We start from the raw sequence: 21,316 nt of genomic DNA on the forward strand, positions 1-21,316 counted from the left end.
CGTCTCCGGGGCTACGGACTGCTGCGACACGCGGTATGTAAAACATCAACGCATGTCGCATACCATTGCACCACGAGCAAACGGAACGGAAGATGTATGTTTTGGATAGCCGCGAAAAGGCAGCATAACGCAACTATGTAGCGGCTAGGCAGTACGGGTCTGTCTGGCCTGCGTTTTGTTTTCACGCACACAGAGACACGTGGACTGAGAAAAGAGAACACGTCGGCTATTAACAGCATTAAGGCGATGTTCAATGTTGTGCGATGTTTCTATTTTTCAAGCGCTCTTTGACGTAGTATTTTCATAATAGAGATACCTTTAAGATTTAAGACGAAATTCTAATGAATAAGGATCTTATCACACTCGAATTACTGGCAGGAATGCTGACTCGTCCTCGCATTCCACCGTTCCTGCTGCGTTACTTTTTTAACATACCAACAGTATCCGTAAAAAACACATTTAATTTCCTATCCTTATCATACCAACCAGCACTGTAACGCACTTTTTGATTTTTCTTCCTTTCTCGCCCCGTATCAGGCAGCATTAAACCGCGCTTACCGAAACAAAAAATTCCCGCGTGCGTATGTGTGGCTGCGTGCGTATCGATTTCTCGTTGCGTATACGCACATTCACACGCACATGTTCCATTTAACTTTGGCCGTAATCAACCACGTACGTATCACGCCCGAAAACGGTTCTCTGCTACGGTGTCTGCTAAAACCTTTTTTCACACACTCACACACTGTTCATAGCATACACAGCCTCGTCGAGCGCCTTCTTTTTTTGATAAACAAATTCTTCCCCATCAAATAGCGGATTCTCATTCACCATCTCCGGGGCGATGCGCACAACACAAACAACAGGAAACGTACAACGTAATTGACCCAGCGGAAGGAGACAAAACAAACACGGTCCATATTAGCAGCAATACAATAACATCGTAGTAAAATATGACGCTGTGCAGCTACGAACGCTAAAGAAGCCACCGAAATGTTGAAGAGTACAACAATCCAAGGACACACATCGTTTGTGCAAGCAGGGATTATGTGCCGCTCAATTTTCAATCACCAATCGGACCGATCGGACACGAGCGGACACTTTTGTGAATGGCAATCACTAAACCTTACCTGATGATCAATTAAACTACGCTCCAAATAATTTTCACCACCCGATTGTCGCACTCCGCGAATCGTACTTTCTTTTCCCGTGAAGCCTTCGGTTAAGAATGGAACACAAAGCAAAGCAACCAATTGCACCCGATGGGTAGATGGCGCCTATACCAACAATTGAGGCGTCCAACGGTATATTAACAAAAAAAAAAGGTACGGCCGCTGTCACATTCCGGCAATCGTCGGTCAACTTCGGGCTGGTATAAACAACGTGATGGTATCGCGTCGGTTGGAGCGTACATGGCCATTATTGCAGTTTAAAAGTGCAATAAACGACAGTTAAGGGTGCGTTGCTTGAAAATCGAGCATGATCGCGTACAAAAATTAAGCGGCTTTATTCCAGTGATAAAATGAATTCTTCGATCGATGGTAGTGAACGAAATATCAGTACGAGTTATGCAGCAATAAGGAGTTTATCTAAAATACTTATTTGAACAGCACATTACGGAAAGGTGAGCATAAACTATTGAACATAGAAATAGAAACTATATCTAAATAGAAATATAGAAACTAAATCTATAAATACAATTTGCATTTACACACATTCAAAGAAATCCTCACCATGTAATGAATACATGTAATGAAACTTTTGAATCTTCTCCTTCTCCTTCTTGGCTTAACGATCTCTGAGGTCATGCCGGCCATCGAAATGGCTTTCTAGACTGCCGATACCCACGTAGTTGGTTAGTCAGTCCTCACTACGGGGGGACGGTCCCGATGGGATTTGAACCCCGGTCATGCCGGGCTCCTTCAGTTCATTCAGTTTGAATTTTTGAAATAGATAGTAGAATATAGTAAGCTTCTAATGGAACTTTATAATCCTATAGTTGAATAAAGTTTTCAGTAAGGAAAAGATTAGCAAAACGACTGTGGAAGTTTGAATTTGCTGCGCAAGTTCTGTCGAGCGTTTCGATTAATTGTAGACATCGACGCATCCACCTTTAGGTCATATATCCCGATCGAACCAAAACTGAGCATGTTTTTCACGGGAATGCTGGGTTTTTCCTCCATAACTGAGCGAGAGCTTAGAGGGATCGGGTTGAGGTGTTCTACAAAAAGATGCACGGATCAAAGACGCATCCAACGGTAGCTCATTCATCCCGATCGTACTAAAACTGAGCGAGTTATCGTTGATTTTTCATGGTAATGCTGGGTTTTTCCTCCATAACTAGGTGAAGGAGTGGAGGAATCGGGTTGAGATGTTCTACAAAAAGATGTAAGGCCTAAAGACGCATCCAACGGTAGCTCATTCATCCCGATGGGACTAAAACTGATGGAGTTATCGTTGATTTTCCATTGGAATGGTAGGTTTTTCCTCCATAACTAGCCGAAGGGGTGGAGGGATCGGGTTGAGGTGTTGTTCAAAAAGATGTAAGGCCTAAAGACGCATCCAACGGTAGCTCATTCATCCCGATCGGACTAAAACTGAGCGAGTTATCGTTGATTTTCCATGGGAATGGTGGGTTTTTCCTCCCTAACTAGCCGAAGGGGTAAAGCGATCGGGTTGAGATGTTCTACAAAAAGATGTAAGGCCTAAAGACGCATCCAACGATAGCTCATTCATCCCGATCGGAAGAAAACTGAGCGAGTTATCGTTGATTTTCCATGGGAATGCTGGGTTTTTCCTCCATAACTAGCCGAAGGGGTGAAGGGATCGGGTTGATGTGTTCTACAAAAAGATGTAAGGCCTAAAGACGCATCCAGCGGTAGGTTATTCATCCCGATCGGAAGAAAACTGAGCGAGTTATCGTTGATTTTCCACGGGAATGATGGGTTTTTCCTCCATAATTGGGCGAGGGGTGGAGGAATCGGGTTGAGATGTTCTACAAAAAGATGTAAGGCCTAAAGACGCATCCAACGGTAGCTCATTCATCCCGATGGGACTAAAACTGATGGAGTTATCTTTGATTTTCCATGGGAATGGTGGGTTTTTCCTCCATCACTAGCCGAAGGGGTGGAGGGATCGGGTTGAGGTGTTGTTCAAAAAGATGTAAGGCCTAAAGACGCATCCAACGGTAGCTCATTCATCCCGATCGGAAGAAAACTGAGCGAGTTATCGTTGATTTTCCACGGGAGTGCTGGGTTTTTCCTCCATAACTGGGCGAGGGGTGGAAGGATCGGGTTGAGATGTTCTACAAAAAGATGTAAGGCCTAAAGACGCATCCAACGGTAGCTCATTCATCCCAATCGGACTTAAACTGAGCGAGTTATCGTTGATTTTCCATGGGACTGCTGGGTTTTTCCTCCATAACTGGGCGAGGGGGTGGAGGGATCGGGTTGAGATGTTCTACAAAAAGATGTAAGGCCTAAAGACGCATCCAACGGTAGGTCATTCATCCCGATCGGACTAAAACTGAGCGAGTTATCGTTGATTTTCCATGGGAATGCTGGGTTTTTCCTCCATAACTAGCCGAAGGGGTGGAAGGATCGGGTTGAGATGTTCTACAAAAAGATGTAAGGCCTAAAGACGCATCCAACGGTAGCTCATTCATCCCAATCGGACTTAAACTGAGCGAGTTATCGTTGATTTTCCATGGGAATGCTGGGTTTTTCCTCCATAACTGGGCGAGGGGGTGGAGCGATCGGGTTGAGGTGTTCTACAAAAAGATGTAAGGCATAAAGACGCATCCAACGGTAGGTCATTCATCCCGATCGGAAGAAAACTGAGCATGAGATCGGGATGAATGACCTACCGTTGGATGCGTCTTTAGGCCTTACATCTTTTTGTAGAACATCTCAACCCGATCCTCCCACCCCTCGCCCAGTTATGGAGGAAAAACCCAGCACTCCCGTGGAAAATCAACGATAACTCGCTCAGTTTTAGTCCGATCGGGCTGAATGACCTACCGTTGGATGCGTCTTTAGACCGCACAATTTTTCTAGTCTAGTAAGCCATTTCGATGGCCGGCGTGACCTAAAATAGAAGGTCATTAAGCCAAGAAGAAGGTTGTTAAGTTCCACAGCGTGCATGCAACATTCCACTATCTATTTCAACCATTCCCCTAAGTGATTCTACAGCTCCATTATACGGATGAAAATTCTGTATGTATTTTGAAAATTTTACACTAAGATAAGATCGTTTAATCCAGTTTAGTTTCCAGTTTATACGTTTTCCAGTGTATAGTTTCTTCTTCTCCTTCTTTTTCTTTTCTGAACGACCTGTTGGGTCAACTCTGGCCATCTAATGGCTTACTAGACATGCTGACACCGCGAAGTTGTATAGCGAATCCTCACTACGGGCGGAACGATCCGGATGGGATTTGAGCCCCAGTCCTAACGTGTGAAGACCGAGAGTATTATCTGTTATTACCTTTTGTATTATCATGATAGTGGGTGACATATAAGAGATATTATCTTTCGAAAGCCCTCCTCGTCTAAAGGAACCTATCATCCAAATCCAAAAGAATAGTTCTTTTATTGTTAGAACAGAGTAGTTTGAGGCGTGAAAAGATACGTGTAGTTAATACAAGGTTCTGATTTATTCTAATTTTATGAGCTTACTGTGTTAATCATATAAACTCTTTTGGCTTCGTTGAATACTAGATGCTTCTATATCCAACACTCCTCCTCATCGAAGACATCTTCATCCTTTAACACCGATTGCCGTTCGATGTCGTTCCAACTTGATTCGTTCAAGTGGCTTCGTCATAATGTCCGCTTCCATTTGATCCGTTGATAAGTAACGTAGCTCGATGATTCCTTTCTGGCGCAAATCTTTAGTGAAGGCATGTTTGGTATCAATATGTTTGGTACGACTATCAATACGATCTGATTCTACCATTTTGATACAAGACTGGTTGTCTTCCCACACGACGATTGGATTCGTTTCTTCTTCACCAAGATCATCACCTAACAGTCGTTTGATCCACATTAGTTCTTGACAACAGACGGACAATGACACGAACTCAGCTTCTGTTGACGAAAGCGAAACACACTTTTGTTTTCTGGTTCCCCAACTTATGAGTCCTCCGCAATATTTGATCAGGAATCCGGAATTCGACTTTCTGTCATCTTCATTACCGGCCCAATCAGCATCAGCGAAACCTTCGAGTTTTCCATTACCATCGCCTAAGTGTAAACGCAGATCCTTAGTTCCCGACAGATAACGTAGGACACGTTTTGCTTCAGTCCAATCTCGATTAGTCGGATTGGATACCTTCCTGCACAGTAATGACGTACTGATACAAATATCGGGTCGTGTATTCACCGCAACATACAGCAAACTCCCCACTAACGATCGATACGATTCATTCGTTTCCAGTAATTTCTCCTCCTTTTGCTTTATATACGCGGGATCGATGGGTATTTTCGATGGTTTCGAATTTTCATGACCAAACCGAGCAATGACTTTCTCGATGTAATTCTTCTGGTCAAGCGTATAATGTCCTTTGACTTTTTCAACATGTATGCCCAGGAACTGCCGTATATCACCAAGCTTTGACACCTTGAATTCCTTTTCAAGTGTAGATTGTATGCTGTTGTATTCATCCTCCGAATCACAAAATATGAGCATATCATCCACGTAGATAAGAATAAAGCAACGCTTACCATTCTTGTTTCTTATATACAGGCACGAGTCTGCTTTCCCGGATTGAAAACCCATGTTTCTAAATGTATGATCAATCCGTTTGTTCCATACACGTGCTGACTGTTTCAGACCATATATGCTCCGCTTGAGCCGACACACCAGATTTTCTCCCGACTGAAATCCTGGAGGCTGCTTCATATAAACTTCATCAGATAAGTAGCCATACAGATAAGCGCATTTGATGTCCAAGTGCTTTACCACCAAATTCTTCTTAGCAGCTATCGACAGCAAGGTACGAAGAGTGGTTTGTTTCGCTACTGGGGCAAAGACTTCATCATAATCCGTGCCAAACTGTTGAGAAAATCCTTGCGCGACCAATCTCGCCTTATAGCGTACTACCTCGCCGTTCTCATTTTCTTTCATCTTGTATGTCCACTTACATCCGACAACTTTCTTTCCTGCTGGCAACGGTACTAGCTCCCAGGTCTGATTTTCGATCAAAGAGGCTATCTCCTCCTCCATAGCAGATATCCAAGCCGTTTTATCGACACTCTGCATCGCCTCCAAGTAGCTTCTTGGTTCGCAAGTGTCTTGTTTCGTAACACCGGTTACTTCTGGATACCGCTTCGCTGGTACTCCTTTCGTTGTTCGATTTGACCTTCTTGGTACACATTCGATGTCTTCACATTCGTTAGAATCATTTGCAGGAACATGATCTTCATTTTCTTCAATGATATCACTAGTGGCCGTATCAAACGTTTCATCTTCGCTCTCACTTTCTTGATGAAATAATTCAGATTTCTTAGTAGCTGTCTGAAACTCTATTTCCACATTATGATCGGCTTTACTAGTACGTTCGTTTGTTAAACGCTTAGTGTTCTCATCAAACCGAACGTCTCTACTAACAATTATCTTTCGTGTATCTTCGTCAAGCAATCTATATGCCTTGTGCTCCGACGAATAACCTACGAAAGTGAGCCGTTTTGCAGTAGCTGAAAGCTTCCCTCGCTTTTCCTTTGGGATATGTACCCATGCACTGCAACCAAATACCTTCAAATGTTTGACGTCAGGCTTTACTCCGTACCACAACTCGAATGGTGAAACTGCAACTGATGTTGTAGGCAAGATGTTCTGCAAGTAAACTGCTGTGTTCAACGCTTCAGCCCAATAACATTGCTGCATGTTTGAGTCGGCAAGCATGCATCGAACCATCTCCAAAAGATATCGATTCTTTCGCTCTGCCACTCCATTCTGCTGAGGACTGTATCCTGCCGTAAACTGCGCTTGAATGCCTTGTCGTTTGTAGAATTCCCTTAACTTTTTCCCGCGATATTCTCCTCCTTGATCCGAACGAATTATCTTCGGATTGCGCCCGAACATATTCCTCGCCATTGCCACGTACTCCCCGATCTTAAGAACTACTTCCGACTTCTGCCTAAGGAAATACAGAACGCAGTACCTTGAGTGATCGTCGATTACCGTCATGAAATAACGATAACCGGTAACGGAAGCTGTCTCCAATGGTCCACAAACGTCGGTATGAACGAGATCCATCGTCGCCTTCGTGGATGATATCGATTGTTTCGGGAATGGAATTCTTACACTCTTGTTCTTCAAACAACAATCACAAGGTTCCTCAATGCCGCACTTATTCATATTACATCCAGTCACTAGCTTCTCTTTGTTCATTCGATTTATAGCTCTCATGTCACGATGCCCGAACCTTTTATGCCATATGTGCTCGCATTCCTGATTGTGGTTACTTCTAGCTGCCAACACGATCTTGTCCAGCTGCTCCAAAACGTACAATCCATTGACAGAATGTGCACACGCCACTGTCACTTTACCGTACATAATTCGACATCCAACATGATCGTCGAACTCCACTCTTGCACCTTTATTAGTTATCTGCGACACCGACAGCAAATTCATGGTTAAACTTGGGTAAACAACACATCGCTCAACTTGACCTCCCTCGATACTCCGTTTTCGTCACACAACGTAATATTCACGGTACCTATTCCGTCAACTGGAGCTCGTTTTCCATCGGCCAATTTCACCCATTTCACATCGCTGCTTCGCAATTCACTAAAATATTTCCGGTCTGCGACGATATGGCTAGATGCCCCAGAATCTACAACCCATAACTTTGAATCGCTGTATCTTTCACTTACCCCGGCAAACGCGAAAGTAACTGTATCGTCCTTCTTTCGATGTATCTTGCCACGTCTGCTGCTGCTTTCCGGAGCTCGAGTCAATTCCGGACAATCCAGCTTCTTGTGACCCGTCTTGTTACTCTGGTAACACATCGGAGGTTTCTGCTGCCTCTCCCGACGTTTTCCAGCACCAACTTTCAACACCGAATCCATTGACGCTCCACGATGCTTTTCGATCTCATCGATCAGCTTCCTTTTCGCCAACTCCATTGTAAGATCCTCATCAGATCGAGTCTCTAATGCGGTGGTAAAAGTGTCAAACGAACTTGGTAGGCTTCTCAAAATCATCGCGACTTTGAGATTTTCAGCAAGTTCTTGTCCGGCATTTTGGAGCTGCTCGTACAGTTCTTCCATCTCGAATAAGTGCTCGACCATGTCATCGCCTTCCGAAAAACGTTTATCGCAAACCCTTTTCAGCAATGACACCTTCGTTGTAAGTGTCATTTTCCTATGATGGTTCTGCAACGATAACCACGCCTCACGTGCTGTCTTCGACGAACGAATCAATCCGTGTTGGTTGTCTTCAATGAGTAGGCCTATTGTCGCTCTGGCCCTGGCTACACCGGCGTCCCAAACATCTTGCGACACTGCTTCCGGCTTCACTCCTGGTTCCACGTAGCACCAAAGATCCTCACGGACCAACAGCAATTCCACTTTGAAGCGCCAGCTGTTGTAATTACTGTTGTTCAGTTTCACCATACTAAATCGGCCATCCATTCTGGAACAACGATTTTACGAACGTAACGAGACAAATATTCACTTTTCTTCTGAAAAATGCCCTGGGCCCATAACCTGTTAGAACAGAGTAGTTTGAGGCGTGAAAAGATACGTGTACTTAATACAAGGTTCTGATTTATTCTAATTTTATGAGCTTACTGTGTTAATCATATAAACTCTTTTGGCTTCGTTGAATACTAGATGCTTCTATATCCAACATTTATGAGCTCTAGTTATCCAATAGCCTTCATGTGTCAAGAGTTATCCTCATAATCTAAAGAGTCGTCTCATCTCGTCACACCAAAAGCCTCACATAACGCAAGATCTCGTAGTTCAAGGTACCAAATCTTTCTAAAGAATTCTTAGTCTCCAAGGGGCTTAATCATCAGTCCTTCATCCATCAAAAACCTTGCCGTCAAAAGGACTTCTTCGCCCAATGGACTTCGCATACCTACCTTGCAACCATGACGTTCAACGTGCCTTGTTCTATAAAGCACACACACACACACATCTTTCGGAGTCTTGAGGTTTCGGAAAGAAAAAAGTAACACGTCCGGTGGAAAAAATTCAACATATTTTTTTGTTTGTTTATTAGAATCTTAAGAGCTTGAGACCTTAAGCAAATTTGAATATTCCTTGTTTTGGGTTTTGGAACAAAAAAACGAAAGAAATAATTAAACTGGATTCGGTTGGATACGCGCCTTCTTACGCGATTTGAGACAGGGCGTTTTTCTTTTGCTAAAAATTATGTTAACAAAGTTTTTGTGTTTTTTTTTTCTTCTTTTCTCCTTTCTTCGTAAGATTTGGCATTCACATCTGCTGCAAATTGTTCACTTTACGCGGACACAACACTCCTGAAAGGTTGTTTATCAATTGGTTTATCTAGGGTTTGTTTTTTTTTTCTTCCTGCTGTACTCCTAGTATTGATTTAGTTGTATAAGCTTGTCTACATTTGTTCCACTTTCTCTCTCTCTCTCTCTCTCTCTTTCTCGCTTTTTTTCTATCTCTGTTTCCTTCCTGCCGTCAACCAACTGTTAATCGTTCGATCGAAATTTTTACTAATCCTTTTATTTGCATTTCATGCCAAGTTTTTTTTAGTTTGTTTTTATTTTCTTTTTTTTACTATTGTGAACTTGAAAAGTTTTGGTTCATTAATTTGTTTTCAAAGATTGTTTTTTTATTTGTTTTCTTCTCCTTTTCTTCTCATTCTCCAATATCGGCAATCACACATCACGTTTGGTTTTGTGTTACTAGCCGGGTTTCGTTTGTTTTTTTGTTTGTTTGTTTCCCTTTTTTTGTTGCGGCTGTTGTTTTCTTTTGTTTGTTTCTTTCTTTCCTTTCTCCTTCCTCCTCTTCGACTATATATTCGGTGTTACGTTTAATTATATGTTTCCTTCTTCAGTTTTTGTTTTTATATATTTTTACGTAAGGTAAAGGATGGATCGTAATTGCGAAGGTTTTGATGATTGATGCACAAAGATAAACAATTTTATTGATTTCATCTCCATGCCGCTCACTAATTGATTGCCTGACTTTAAACAACTCGTACCTCACTCGCTACTCGAAATATTTGTCATCCTTCTTTACTTCCGCTACGCTTAGTGTACAGACGCCGGTGTTTCGCCTTTGGCTTCGAAGGTTCCGACGTTTCACAACAACAAAAATAATAATCTGGTCACAATTTGCAAAAAGGATGCAGCGGGCGGAAAATAGTTTCGTCTTTCTGTCTGTTATTTTGTATTTGTTTGCATGTTTATGTGTGCGTGTGTGTTTTGTGTCCTGTGCGCGAGTATTGTAGCTTGATTTGGATTGTTTGCTTACGATTTGTGGGGAGCGGGACGTTGTTCATTTTGCATTTTGGTTTTTTTTTGTTTTACTTTTCGTAGCGCTCCTGCTGCGACAAGAGTTATCCCATAATGTTCGTTTAAATATTATCTTCATTTCTGCTTTCGGCTATTCTATAGTGCCACCTTTCTTAGAAACATGCTGAAATGCAAACATGGACTGAGCCAACGCTATGTGAGTATTTTAAAGAATAAAATAGCCAAGGCAATATTAACGATCAGCACTAGCATGACCAGTTGCTGGCGCGAGAACCAATCCTGCAAAGAAAAAGCAAGTGCAAACAGGGGAAGCATTAGTGGCCTTGTACATTTCTTTGGCAAATCAATGGAATCAGACGAGCAAATCTTTCAGGAGTACTCCTTCAGGAGTGGTAGCTTTACTCATATCGCTTGTTCGATGTTTGATGCATTTGCCATCATATTCTCGTCGTGTGAAAATAGAATTGGCACCGAACAGAATTTATCGATGCCGCAGTTTTTGTGGAGTGATTCTCCATACGGGAGAGCTCTTAAATGTCAGAATATCGATTTGCTACTCGATACGATCAGTTTTCGTTCTAGAGAATAACTTACCCTCACTTGTGGACTGACCAGATACAACAATGGATTAACTCGTAAGCGCTCCTGCTCATCCCTCAGTCGCCGGACCTCTTCGCGCCGAGCTGAGCCAAGGATCGACACCTCCTCTCGGCTCATGGCACCGGTCGAGAACGGTAGCTGTTGTACGTCTGGTAATGATTTCTTTCTCTGTAGAGTTGCATTTACTGGAATACTCTGTCACGGGGAAACAAAAAACGAAACCGAATCGAACACAAAACAAGAAATGGATTATCAGAGTTGAACACTGGTGATTTAGTTCAATGCGTTCGCTGTTGGATGTTTCTCCAACAATCTTCTAAAGTTGCTAGAAAACACTGGAAATCGATAACAACCTCTACCGGAGGAAATTCAATCCAGCTCTCGGAGGCTCGCCGGGCCAGCAAGGCCGGCGAGTACATCAGATCCTCATCATCTACTTCCTGTTGCCACTGCATCTTTCCGATCGAGTTTGTTTTTCTTTCGCACCCTTCGTCTGTATCCCCTGATCACTCGTTCTCTCTCACACACACACACACACGCTTTGTTTCTCCCTCACTCGAAGAGAAGCTCGCTCTCGCTCTAGTAACTGATATGCGGAATTTCCGCATGAATCCCTTACGCAGGTTTTGCTACACACACACACACGCTCTCACTCACGGTGTGTCACGCTAAACAACACCGCCTAGTACGCCCGCAGCAGTCGACTACTAGTGGACAAATCCACCCAACGTAACGCACCGCCGTCGTGAATCGCGTGTAATCGCTTGGGAGAGAGAGAGAGAAAAGGATGTGTATGTGTGTTTCGGTCGACTTCCCACGATCCGACGGACCACGAGAAGGTCCAGGGCCGCAAAACTATTTATAGCGTTTGCAAGAACTGGTACTGGTACGAAATCATATGCTACTAATGGTGGGCCCGCGTGGCCACCAACACTAATACCACTGCGCGGTCTGCACGGGTCAGGTTTGCCGGGAACCAGGGCCCACGGTCACGCTTTGCGACCGATTACACCGTTACACGTTCACAGCGTTACGCGTTGCGTTTGACCGTACGAAACTGCCAGTGGATGGTTGCAGTTGCCAGCCAGTCCACTACCGCACAAACTGATGCACTCGCTCATCGCACGCCGGATTGGCTCGACAATGAATGAACTACCCATAGTGGGCCACGATAGTTAGTACCTTGGGGAACGCAAGCTAGACGGCATCTCACAAACCATCAGTGATATTTGCGGAAGCGTGCTGGCAAGTGGCGTGAGCGAACAGTGTGGTCATTGGATGGTCAACATTAGCCAAGAGAAATCGACGAACAAGAGCAAACAGGGCACGGGATACATGAGGGACTTGATGATGTGCTTCAATCGCAAAACTCCCTCCGCCGACCAAGGCCGGATTGGTGATGATCGACGACGGCGGCAAGAGCGAAGACACACAATCGGTCAAACAATGTTGTCGTCAAAAAACTCGGCGATGTCACACATACACAGCCACCTACGAAACAATCACACTGCCAAGGACACGGCGCGGGCGAAGCGGGTGCGGTGGATGTGATCGTACAGGTTCCTCCGTACCAGAGCCGCACCTAGCGAGACCTAGCGTTAGCGTCGCCATTCTATCACGGCAGGTACCGCGGGTACAGTCGAGCTATCTGTCTCCCCGCACGATCGTGCACGAAATTGGCGCCGAAAATTTCTTGGGTTCTAAAAATGTACTAAGTCCAACCAGTAGCCCCTTTGTAGCTGAGTACAAATGCTATTTGTGGATCGTGAGTGTGCGAGAAAGAGAGTGAGCAATGAGAGAGTCGACGGTGTAGCAAAAATTGGTCCTATCCGTGGGACATAATTCAATGTGGGTAACCTTTTAGAATGCCTCAAACGGTTAAAAACCGTTTTTGAATCTAGAGATATTTAAGTAAAGTACAATGCCCCCATTAACATTATCTGTATCCATTTGAGACATTTTCTATTAGAAGATCATGAAGGGATCTTAAGCGTGCAGCCATTTGCATCACAACCGTCACCATGACAATAACGATCGGCCATTATTATATTATGCGCGTATCGTCTCAGTCTCCCAAAATTCGGCTCTTCTCATGACACAACACAAGGTTTCGGTATTCCCTGGTATGTGGACGCCATCCTGGTGGGGGACGGGGATCCGACGATCAGCTATTCTTGAATGTAGAAAATGAAAGTCAGAATTTTGGCTGAGTAATTCACGATCTGCACGAGCCAAGTGGGATTACTAATGCCGAAAACATGGTTCTTGGGTCGCTCCATAAAGCAGTAACACTTCTATAGGTGCATGCTGCACTCTCTATGGGGATTTCTCGGATTCTCTCGAATTCTGCTGGCTATTGCATTTAAGATGATGACCGATTTATGGCATCAACAGGTTCATCACTGCTCGCTCCCCGATATTCCTCAGTTCTTACTTCAATTTCGTAAGCTGTACATTACTAACACAACCGTACATGGGTGGAAAACAGACGTTGTAATGTATTGAGAAACACACAATCCCAAACCGTTTGCACGTGCGCACAATGGATCATCTCATGCCTCTGGTCGTTGAAACGATTTATGTATGAGTGCACAAACGCTGAACATTCACAGTCCCAGAGTACGCAAGGTGGCTTCCTGGCAAACAGATTCTCCCGATTCGAGATCGGGGTATACCAAATTTCACGATCAACAGACCAAGTCTTGTAAGCGATTATATTATTTGGGATTGCTGTACAACCCCCCCGGGGGAGAGACTGCTGCTAGCAAAGCTCGCGATGAAGATGTCTCACGATCAAGACGTGCCGATCTAGGTAGACGGTAGGTAGAAGCGGCAAAAAATGCGCAAGAGAAGCATAGATCGACTACAAGATCATGAGAGAACGATCGTGAGCAAATGCGCAAAGCATGGAAAGCGATCAGGAGAGACATTGAGAAAGAAAGAGATTCTGAGAGAAAGGACGAGAGCCTGAGAAGCTGATGGAAAACAGTGGGAAATGAGGAAAATTATAAAAAAGCGGCAAGAGCAGCCAACAGAGCTATCGACTTTCCTCTCAAATGGCAGCCATATTTGTTTTCCCTCTGCTACAACGCCTCAATCACACACCCCGCAACCCGACAGCGTAAGGTGTGTGTGTGTGTGTACGGCTATTAAAATGAAAATAGAAAACGGGGAACCTTTTAAACCGAGCGCCTTGCAAAACCTGCGACACCGATAAGCGATAGCGGGGACCTGCGTTGGTTTGAGGGGACTATTAGTCGAAGCAAAAGAATCTTCCGTACCTGCTTTCCTCCACATATAGGCTAGACACTGATCGTTCTTGTACCGATCATTCAAGGATCGCCAAGAATTAGGTCACAAGAGGCTTCCATCACACCAAAAGCGGGAGAAAAAAAACATTCAAGCTTACGCTTCTTCTGATATCTGTATCCGCCATTGTTTACAACGATGTTTACAGTGCAGATAACGGAAAGGGTAAAAATAAAACCGTGAAGCAGTGAACATACATTTTTGGCCGGCCGACACCTACCTTAGGCTCCCTGCTAAACGCTGCCATACCGTTGCCTCCTCCGCCACCACCCCCTCCTCTCGATCTCATGCCACCGCCACCACCACCGCCACCAAAGCCACCACCACCACCTCCACCCATCGGTACACTGTTGATGGCCGGTTTCGATAGGTAAAGACTTTCGGTGCGTTTTGGCTGCGTCATCGAAGGAATAATGTCCTGCCCGAGGGTTCGTTGTCGCAGCAACACATCCTCGAACGGTTGCTGCGTTTGCTGGCCCATATCCGCGTTGTGCAGCTGGTGCAGTGGTGTTGTCGCCCGCGATCCCGGCCGCACACTACCATTGCCCATTCCAGCGTTCGTTGGAATGGAACCGTTGGTAGTCGCTCCCGCCATTAGCTGTGATCCGCGCCGTAGCGTACTGACCCGCTCGGCAACCTCGGCACCATCGACAGCGCCCGCGTTAGCTATGTAGCCTGGGCCCGTCTTTTCCACGGACGGTTGGCGTGAGCTCATGCCACCGGCACCGCCCAACTTACTGGCAGCGCGCGTGTACCGATCGACCGAACCATCCCTGCTCGGCGGTCGCTTGTAGTGATCGAAGTAGTCTATCGACGATTGACTGCCGATTGCTCCGAGCGATGGAGCTGGACGGGAAGAGTTCATCTGCTTGGCCGGCTCGCCGTACATCGACGAAGGTGCCTGCTGCATCATGGAGGTACGTCTCGGGCTTGTTACGCCACCCATCGTCGGCTCGTCCCGTGACGACTGTAAGCTCTGTTCGTACGAAAATTTCGCATTCGACAACATTCCACCGCTCGGGCCCTTGGTGGACGCGCTGGCTCCGTAATAGTTCGCGGAAGCACCGGCACCAGCACCCGCTCCATACTGTTGGCCAGGTCCGGATGGTTTGTTGTACATCGACTGCAGCCCATCGTCTATAAGCCGAGAGCCCGCGTTCTGTCCCGAAAGATCGTGGCTTTGTCCCATCGCGGAACCGTAGTGTTGTCCCATCGACGATTGTTGCATACCGCCTGCTCCAATCGGCCCGTTAGGACCTCCCATGGAACTGTTCGAGTTTGGTCCTTTCTGGTCGTAGTAGTTCGACATGCGCTGGTTGGCAGCACCTCCCATCCCGAACGGACTGTTCAACGCATTCTTCATGTTCGCCAGCTCCACCTCCTTTTTGTTGGCGTGGTTGTGTAGCTGGTGTGCACCGTACTCGTCCTGGCCGCCCGCCGTTCGACCCGGCAGCTCGTTCAGCTTCACACTGTCCGGCAGTGGGTAGACTCGGTTGCGCCGCAACCGATCAAATCGTTCCAGCAGGGACGGATTAAAGTCGGGCGCAAAGTCACGCGCGATCCGAATGGCTAGGTCCGATTCGGCCCGCGCTTCGTCCGCCGCAGCATCGGCCAGCTCGGCCTTACCGCGGGCCGTCGCTGTGCGCGATATTGCAATGTCCGCCTTCTGCAGGGCGTACTTGGAGGAGCGCTGGGCCGAGTCGACTGCCGCGTCTATCCGTTCGCGGAACTTGGCCGAGCGGATCAAGAACAGGTGCTTCTTCTTCTGGCTCGTGATCAACACGTTGTTCTTGTATTTGCCCTCCTCCTTGGTACCATCCTTAAATGTAGTCACACCGTAACCGTACTTCTTATTCGCATACCACTCTCCTTCGTATCTGTGGCGGGGGAATTTGAGGTTAGAATTTGGATTGCGTTGGTTCACTACAGAATACTCACTTTAATCCATCGCTGCGCTCCGAAATACCATATCCACATCGCTTATCATTCTTCCATTCGCCCATGTATGTTTCTACCACGCTCGCATCCAACTGTTCGTCCTCTACTATAAAGCTTGCATTGGAATCCGTGTGCATTGTCCTGAGGAGAGATCGACGGAAACAGATTAAACTTTGGTTTAGAATACGGAACACATCCTTACTCACTTATTTGTCATTCCTGATTGTGATGATTCCGTACTCAACCAGGACGCGGTTGACGCCGTAGATCGAATGCTACCCGTGCCCGTGCCACGTTTCTCCAAATCGCCCGTACTTTTTTGTTTCCTAATTTTGAGTCCCTGTATTCGCGAGAAAGAAACGAAGAACGATGATCATATCCATTAATAACTCCTACGGTGGGAAACATCATCCTCAAAGGCTTACCGATAAAAGTCCTTTCTTCGTTTTCTCTACCAAACTGTTCCGGCGGACCGGCGTCTCGTCGGATTTTGCCTTCAGCACAAAGCCACCGCGCGCATCATCGATCCGATGGTTTCGCTTTTCGCCCGGTTCCGGCGTCGGTGCCTGGTTACCACCGTCGGTACTTCGCAGCGAGGTCATCGACACGCGCACCGACTTTGGTCGAAATCGGGCGGCCATACCGAATGGAGCCGATGTGCGGACACCGTATCCATGTCGCATACCCCGCTGCCATTGTCCCTGGTAGCTACCTGGAAGGGGAAAGGAAATGCAAAAGGGGATGGAAGGGGTTTCAAATTCCGGCTAATGATGTCATATCCTACTAGCTGGTGACATACCTCCGTCGGCGTATGTTTCTGATCCGTAACCATCCTGCAGCCCGTTGGCCCATGTTCCCTCGTACCGGGCCGTCGACGATGCACTCTGTCGCACACCGTACCGGCCCTTGAAACCTTGCGTCCATTCGCCTCTGTACACCCATCTGCCTCTAACCTCAATACCCAACCCATGTCTTTTTCCATTTTGCCAATGTCCCTCGTATGTGGAGCCACTGTGAGAAAAAATGGAGATAAATAGTGTTAAACAGAGGAGTTTAGGCTAGTACATTAGTGAACTAGCAATGAAGTTGATCCACAAGATTGCATCAATTTGCTTTAAAACTATGATCCATCGTAGCCTAGCCGGTCTGGCCGTACACTATACGTTACTCTAAGTAATATAAAACGCTCCGAAAAATTAAGTAAGTGCTGATATCATAAAGCTTTTAAAACACTTAAAAATATGTGAGCTTGTACTTAGAAGTTTGAGTTTGTCTGCACTAATATTTTGGCTTGGATTTATTTGTGTTGTATGAAATTAAATGCAAGATAAATATAAATATGGCTACTCTATTGACAAAATCTGTCAACTAAGACAATGCTAACGACAATTTGTATTGGAAAATCCATTAGTAGTGGTTATTAAGGCAATTTTGTCAATTGGTGTTAGTCAGAGGCGAATGTTCAAAAGCCTCATAAGAAAACAAAGTCAACCAAAAGCTCATATACGTCGTCGTGCTTCAGTTAATAAAGAAAATACTTTGGAAACCATGCTGGTCATGTCGGCCATTGAATGGCTTACGAGGCCTATTGAACGAAGTTCTACCTATTTATAACGAAGTAATCACATAGATAGATTGTCAATCCCGGTGGTGTAGGCGACAGCGGCGCCGGTCTTCTAACGGCGGGACCGGAGTTCCAATCCCATCCGGACCGTTCCCCCGTAGTGTGGACTGACTAACCAACTACGTGGTATTGGTAGTCTAGTGTAAGCCTATTTCTCGATGGCCGGCATGACCGCAGAGGTCGTTAAGCCAAGAAGAAGAAGATTGTCAATCCTCGATCTTCTTCTTGGTATTGTCTTAACGACCTTCTATATCATGCAGGCGCCATCCAATGGTTGACAAGACTTGCCGATACCACGTAGTTGGATAGTTCTCGCTACGGAGGAACAGTACGGACGGTATTTGAACCAAGGTCCTGCCGTGTGGAGACTGGAGCTGTTGTCGCCCCAAGATTACAAAAATGTCATATCATACCGATTCTTGAGAAATTTAGGTACATTTCACGGCAGGACTCCGTTTGACTAGCTGATTATACAGCCATGAGAAAATACGAATTAAAAAAAGATCAAGTCAACATATTCTTCTTCTTCTTCTCGGCATAACGACCCCTAAGGTAACGCCGGCCATCGAATGGCTTACTAGACTTGCTGATAACCGCGTAGTTGGAGAATCAAGTTCTCACACTACGGGCGGAACAGTCCGGATGGGATTTGTATTTCGGACCTGTCGCTTGAAACATTTTCGCCATTGTCGCCTACACCACCGGGCCGCCCCAGACAACATATTGTAGTTCCATAATAAATTCTTGATAATTGCACAGCTTTTTGCAAGGAACTCAGTTTGATTTTCATTTAAATAAATAACAAAAAATAGGACTGGTGTTCTAGTTACAAATAAAATTTCTTGTCATAAGGAAGAGTTGGTCCTTCATTGCTGCTGATGACGGTTATAAACTTATTCAAATGCTCATTCATATTCATTTTAACTTGCTTGTTCTAATTGATACCACAGCTTTATAACTATCCTGGTCGAACTAAATTTATAGCAGAATTTCTAGATGCAGACCACGTCAATTTAAAAAATTGGCATTGTAATGTTCAGTTCAGTGTTTGAAATAACTAAAAATGTTCTCCAGCACCCTTTTTAGGGTGTGATCTTCTTCCTAATAAATGCTGTCTTTCACAGCCCATATTCTCAATGCGTAATGTGTCGACTTTCTCGGCTTCGCCCACATTATGAAGACAGCCAACGCGCGTCAAGATTAATGCACTTAACGCGCACGCCAATTGGATCATCGAAAACGGATCAATAAGATGTGCCGCACGGCGAACGACGCCAGGACAAGTTGAATAATTTGGCTCATTAGTCCGGGGCCAGTGCGGGCGTTTGAAGCAAGCGGCACAACAATATTGTACGATAATTTCGATTGAAGTTCTAGCCGACTTTTACCATCGCTTTGCGGCGAGCTAAGCCTAGGCTTGTCGTCAAGCTTATAAGTTTTTGGCGACCCAAAACATGACCGCCTGTTGCGTACCCGCGCGTGCCCAAATGCAAATGAGTAAACGGATGCCGTGTTCGTTCGTTTTATTTCCCGAGGAGCGAATTGCTACGAGCAATAAACATTACCAAGCTCACCGACCCATCGGATTTTGCTCCTGGCGCCAAACGCACAAAAAAACGGTGGCGTCATCGGACGAGAAAGTGTTTAATTCTGGCAAAAGACAACATTCGCATTGCTCCGCGTGTAGTTGTAGCTCGTGTCTTTAATTCACTCCACCATCGAACCCGTCGGGGGTGATGATGGTGCATCGGGATGATGGTGGTTTCGCATTGTCCGAAAAAAGGGGTAAGGGTGTATCGTGTTTCGGCCAATGCTTGGGGGATGGTAGCAATACATAGTAAAAAAGAAATCGATTCTCACTCTGCTAACTCGCTGTGGGCCAAGGTTTCGATATTGGATCGTGCATAGTAAGGGCGAAGGAATTTGGGTAGTATTGCTTGACTAGATTCATCCAATTTCAAGCATTCGTAGGGTGTATGCTTCGTTAGAGTGCACGATTATTTACTTTATGGGTGAGTTAGACTTGAACCCAAACTATTTTGATAGAGAAACGGAGTTAGCTGCACAGTAATCGATGAGATTCTAGTATTCTTTAGTCTCAAATTCTTCGTATAATTCTTTCGAAATGGTCTAAATAAACGATTCCGTTTAAATGTAATACAACAAATGTTATACGGGAAGAAACAGAATGAATCATAACTTCTTGATGTCTGCTAGTATTTGTATAGTTTTAATCATAAATCAAACCATTAGGCATCTTAAACCTCGACTGATATCCTTTTTGGCGTAGTAAGACTTTCATTTTACAAATTCGAAACAGATTCAAAAGGTAGTCCTATTTAATCATCTGCACTCATATGACAATGCCAGTTGAACGTAATTGTATCAACATCCCCAATTTTAATTTCTAATGTCTAAAGGACCTGCAAGATTTAAAAATGTCGTTTCTTCACTGTAGACAGCACAGTGGATGGATATTCTATGAATTAATTTCACCATCAGTTGGAGTTGGCATTACACCAACGCATTACCAGGAAAACATTACGCAGTAAGATGGATCCAAAGCAAAACTCGCAAAAAGGATCACACGTGTCGTGGCGTCCACCCGTCTCGCACTTACCTTGGCCAACAATATATCCCCGACACCTCGAAACCGTAATGCCATGCTCCGGAATAAGCACCTTTGTTCTTTGGACCCGTACAAACTCCGTGGCCGTGGGCCTTGTTATCCTCCCAGCCACCACAGAATGTTCCACCATCTTCGAAATCGTACCGACCGCCGCTAATGTGTGTACTATCGGCACGAGCGGCCGCCGCGACCGAACTGCCGCCCGCCTGCATTGCCGCCGTGTGCGACATCTTTCATTTCTCTTCTCACTAAACTACCAGGCAGCTTGTGCTCCGTGATCGCTGCTGCTCCTGCCAACGTTGCCGCAATTGCTGGCACTGACCGTCGTAACAACAATAAGCAATAACTGATATCTGCTGCGTCGTCCGGCCCCTATCGACTGCAGCCGGCTGATGCACTACGCACTTGCAACACGCTTCGTCCTCGTCGTCGTTGTCCTCATCTACGTCGAATTGATGCAGCAACACCGGAGCTGGTCGACTCATCGCAAGAGCGGTACGAGCGAGCGACTGCAGCTGGCGCGATACCGATCGCACTGGAACATAGCGAGAACTCCGGTGATATCGGACGCCACACCACACTGCCGTGCCTGCCTTGCTGCACTGTTACAAATACCCAACGCACAAACACACGCACACGATCTCGATTTCGTCGGGCTGCGGGCACGTATCCTGGCGTAACGAAACGGCACGGAGGATGCTAAAAAATGGGGGAAGTTACCACTCTGGGTTGCCGTGAAAACCTAACCTAGATCACGAGGCCT

General features: G+C 45.5%; 2 protein-coding genes across 2 annotated transcripts; both read right to left on the reverse strand.

Moving 5' to 3' along the window:
- Window positions 1-10,478: 10,478 nt before the first annotated feature.
- On the reverse strand, window positions 10,479-11,565 carry LOC126559414 (uncharacterized). The gene is made up of 3 exons (XM_050215566.1): window positions 11,407-11,565; window positions 11,048-11,248; window positions 10,479-10,732 (listed from the first exon to the last, which is right to left on the reverse strand). Exons 1-3 carry the CDS (start codon window positions 11,506-11,508, stop codon window positions 10,646-10,648), a joined length of 390 nt encoding a protein of 129 aa, XP_050071523.1. The 5' UTR covers window positions 11,509-11,565; the 3' UTR covers window positions 10,479-10,645.
- A 4,937-nt stretch (window positions 11,566-16,502) lies between these two features.
- Window positions 16,503-21,067, reverse strand: LOC126558691 (junctophilin-3-like). The gene is made up of 4 exons (XM_050214741.1): window positions 20,545-21,067; window positions 17,100-17,311; window positions 16,726-17,012; window positions 16,503-16,640 (listed from the first exon to the last, which is right to left on the reverse strand). The coding sequence occupies exons 1-4, from the start codon at window positions 20,781-20,783 to the stop codon at window positions 16,503-16,505; spliced, it is 876 nt and encodes a 291-aa protein (XP_050070698.1). The 5' UTR covers window positions 20,784-21,067.
- Window positions 21,068-21,316: the final 249 nt, after the last annotated feature.

Source organism: Anopheles maculipalpis, chromosome 2RL, assembly GCF_943734695.1.
Source record: "Anopheles maculipalpis chromosome 2RL, idAnoMacuDA_375_x, whole genome shotgun sequence".
Taxonomy (NCBI): domain Eukaryota; kingdom Metazoa; phylum Arthropoda; class Insecta; order Diptera; family Culicidae; genus Anopheles; species Anopheles maculipalpis.

What these genes read in the sequence shown, in the direction of transcription:
- LOC126558691 (XM_050214741.1), bottom strand. Translation starts at nt 20,783, where the DNA reads ATGTCGCACACGGCGGCAATGCAGGCGGGCGGCAGTTCGGTCGCGGCG. An exon ending in GGGATATATTGTTGGCCAAG is followed by an intron (nt 17,312 to 20,544) that starts GTAAGTGCGAGA and finishes TTTTTCTCACAG; the next exon opens with TGGCTCCACATACGAGGGAC. An exon ending in AGAAACATACGCCGACGGAG is followed by an intron (nt 17,013 to 17,099) that starts GTATGTCACCAG and finishes TTCCCCTTCCAG; the next exon opens with GTAGCTACCAGGGACAATGG.
- LOC126559414 (XM_050215566.1), bottom strand. Translation starts at nt 11,508, where the DNA reads ATGCAGTGGCAACAGGAAGTAGATGATGAGGATCTGATGTACTCGCCG. An exon ending in TTGAATTTCCTCCGGTAGAG is followed by an intron (nt 11,249 to 11,406) that starts GTTGTTATCGAT and finishes TCCCCGTGACAG; the next exon opens with AGTATTCCAGTAAATGCAAC. An exon ending in TGGTCAGTCCACAAGTGAGG is followed by an intron (nt 10,733 to 11,047) that starts GTAAGTTATTCT and finishes TTTTCTTTGCAG; the next exon opens with GATTGGTTCTCGCGCCAGCA.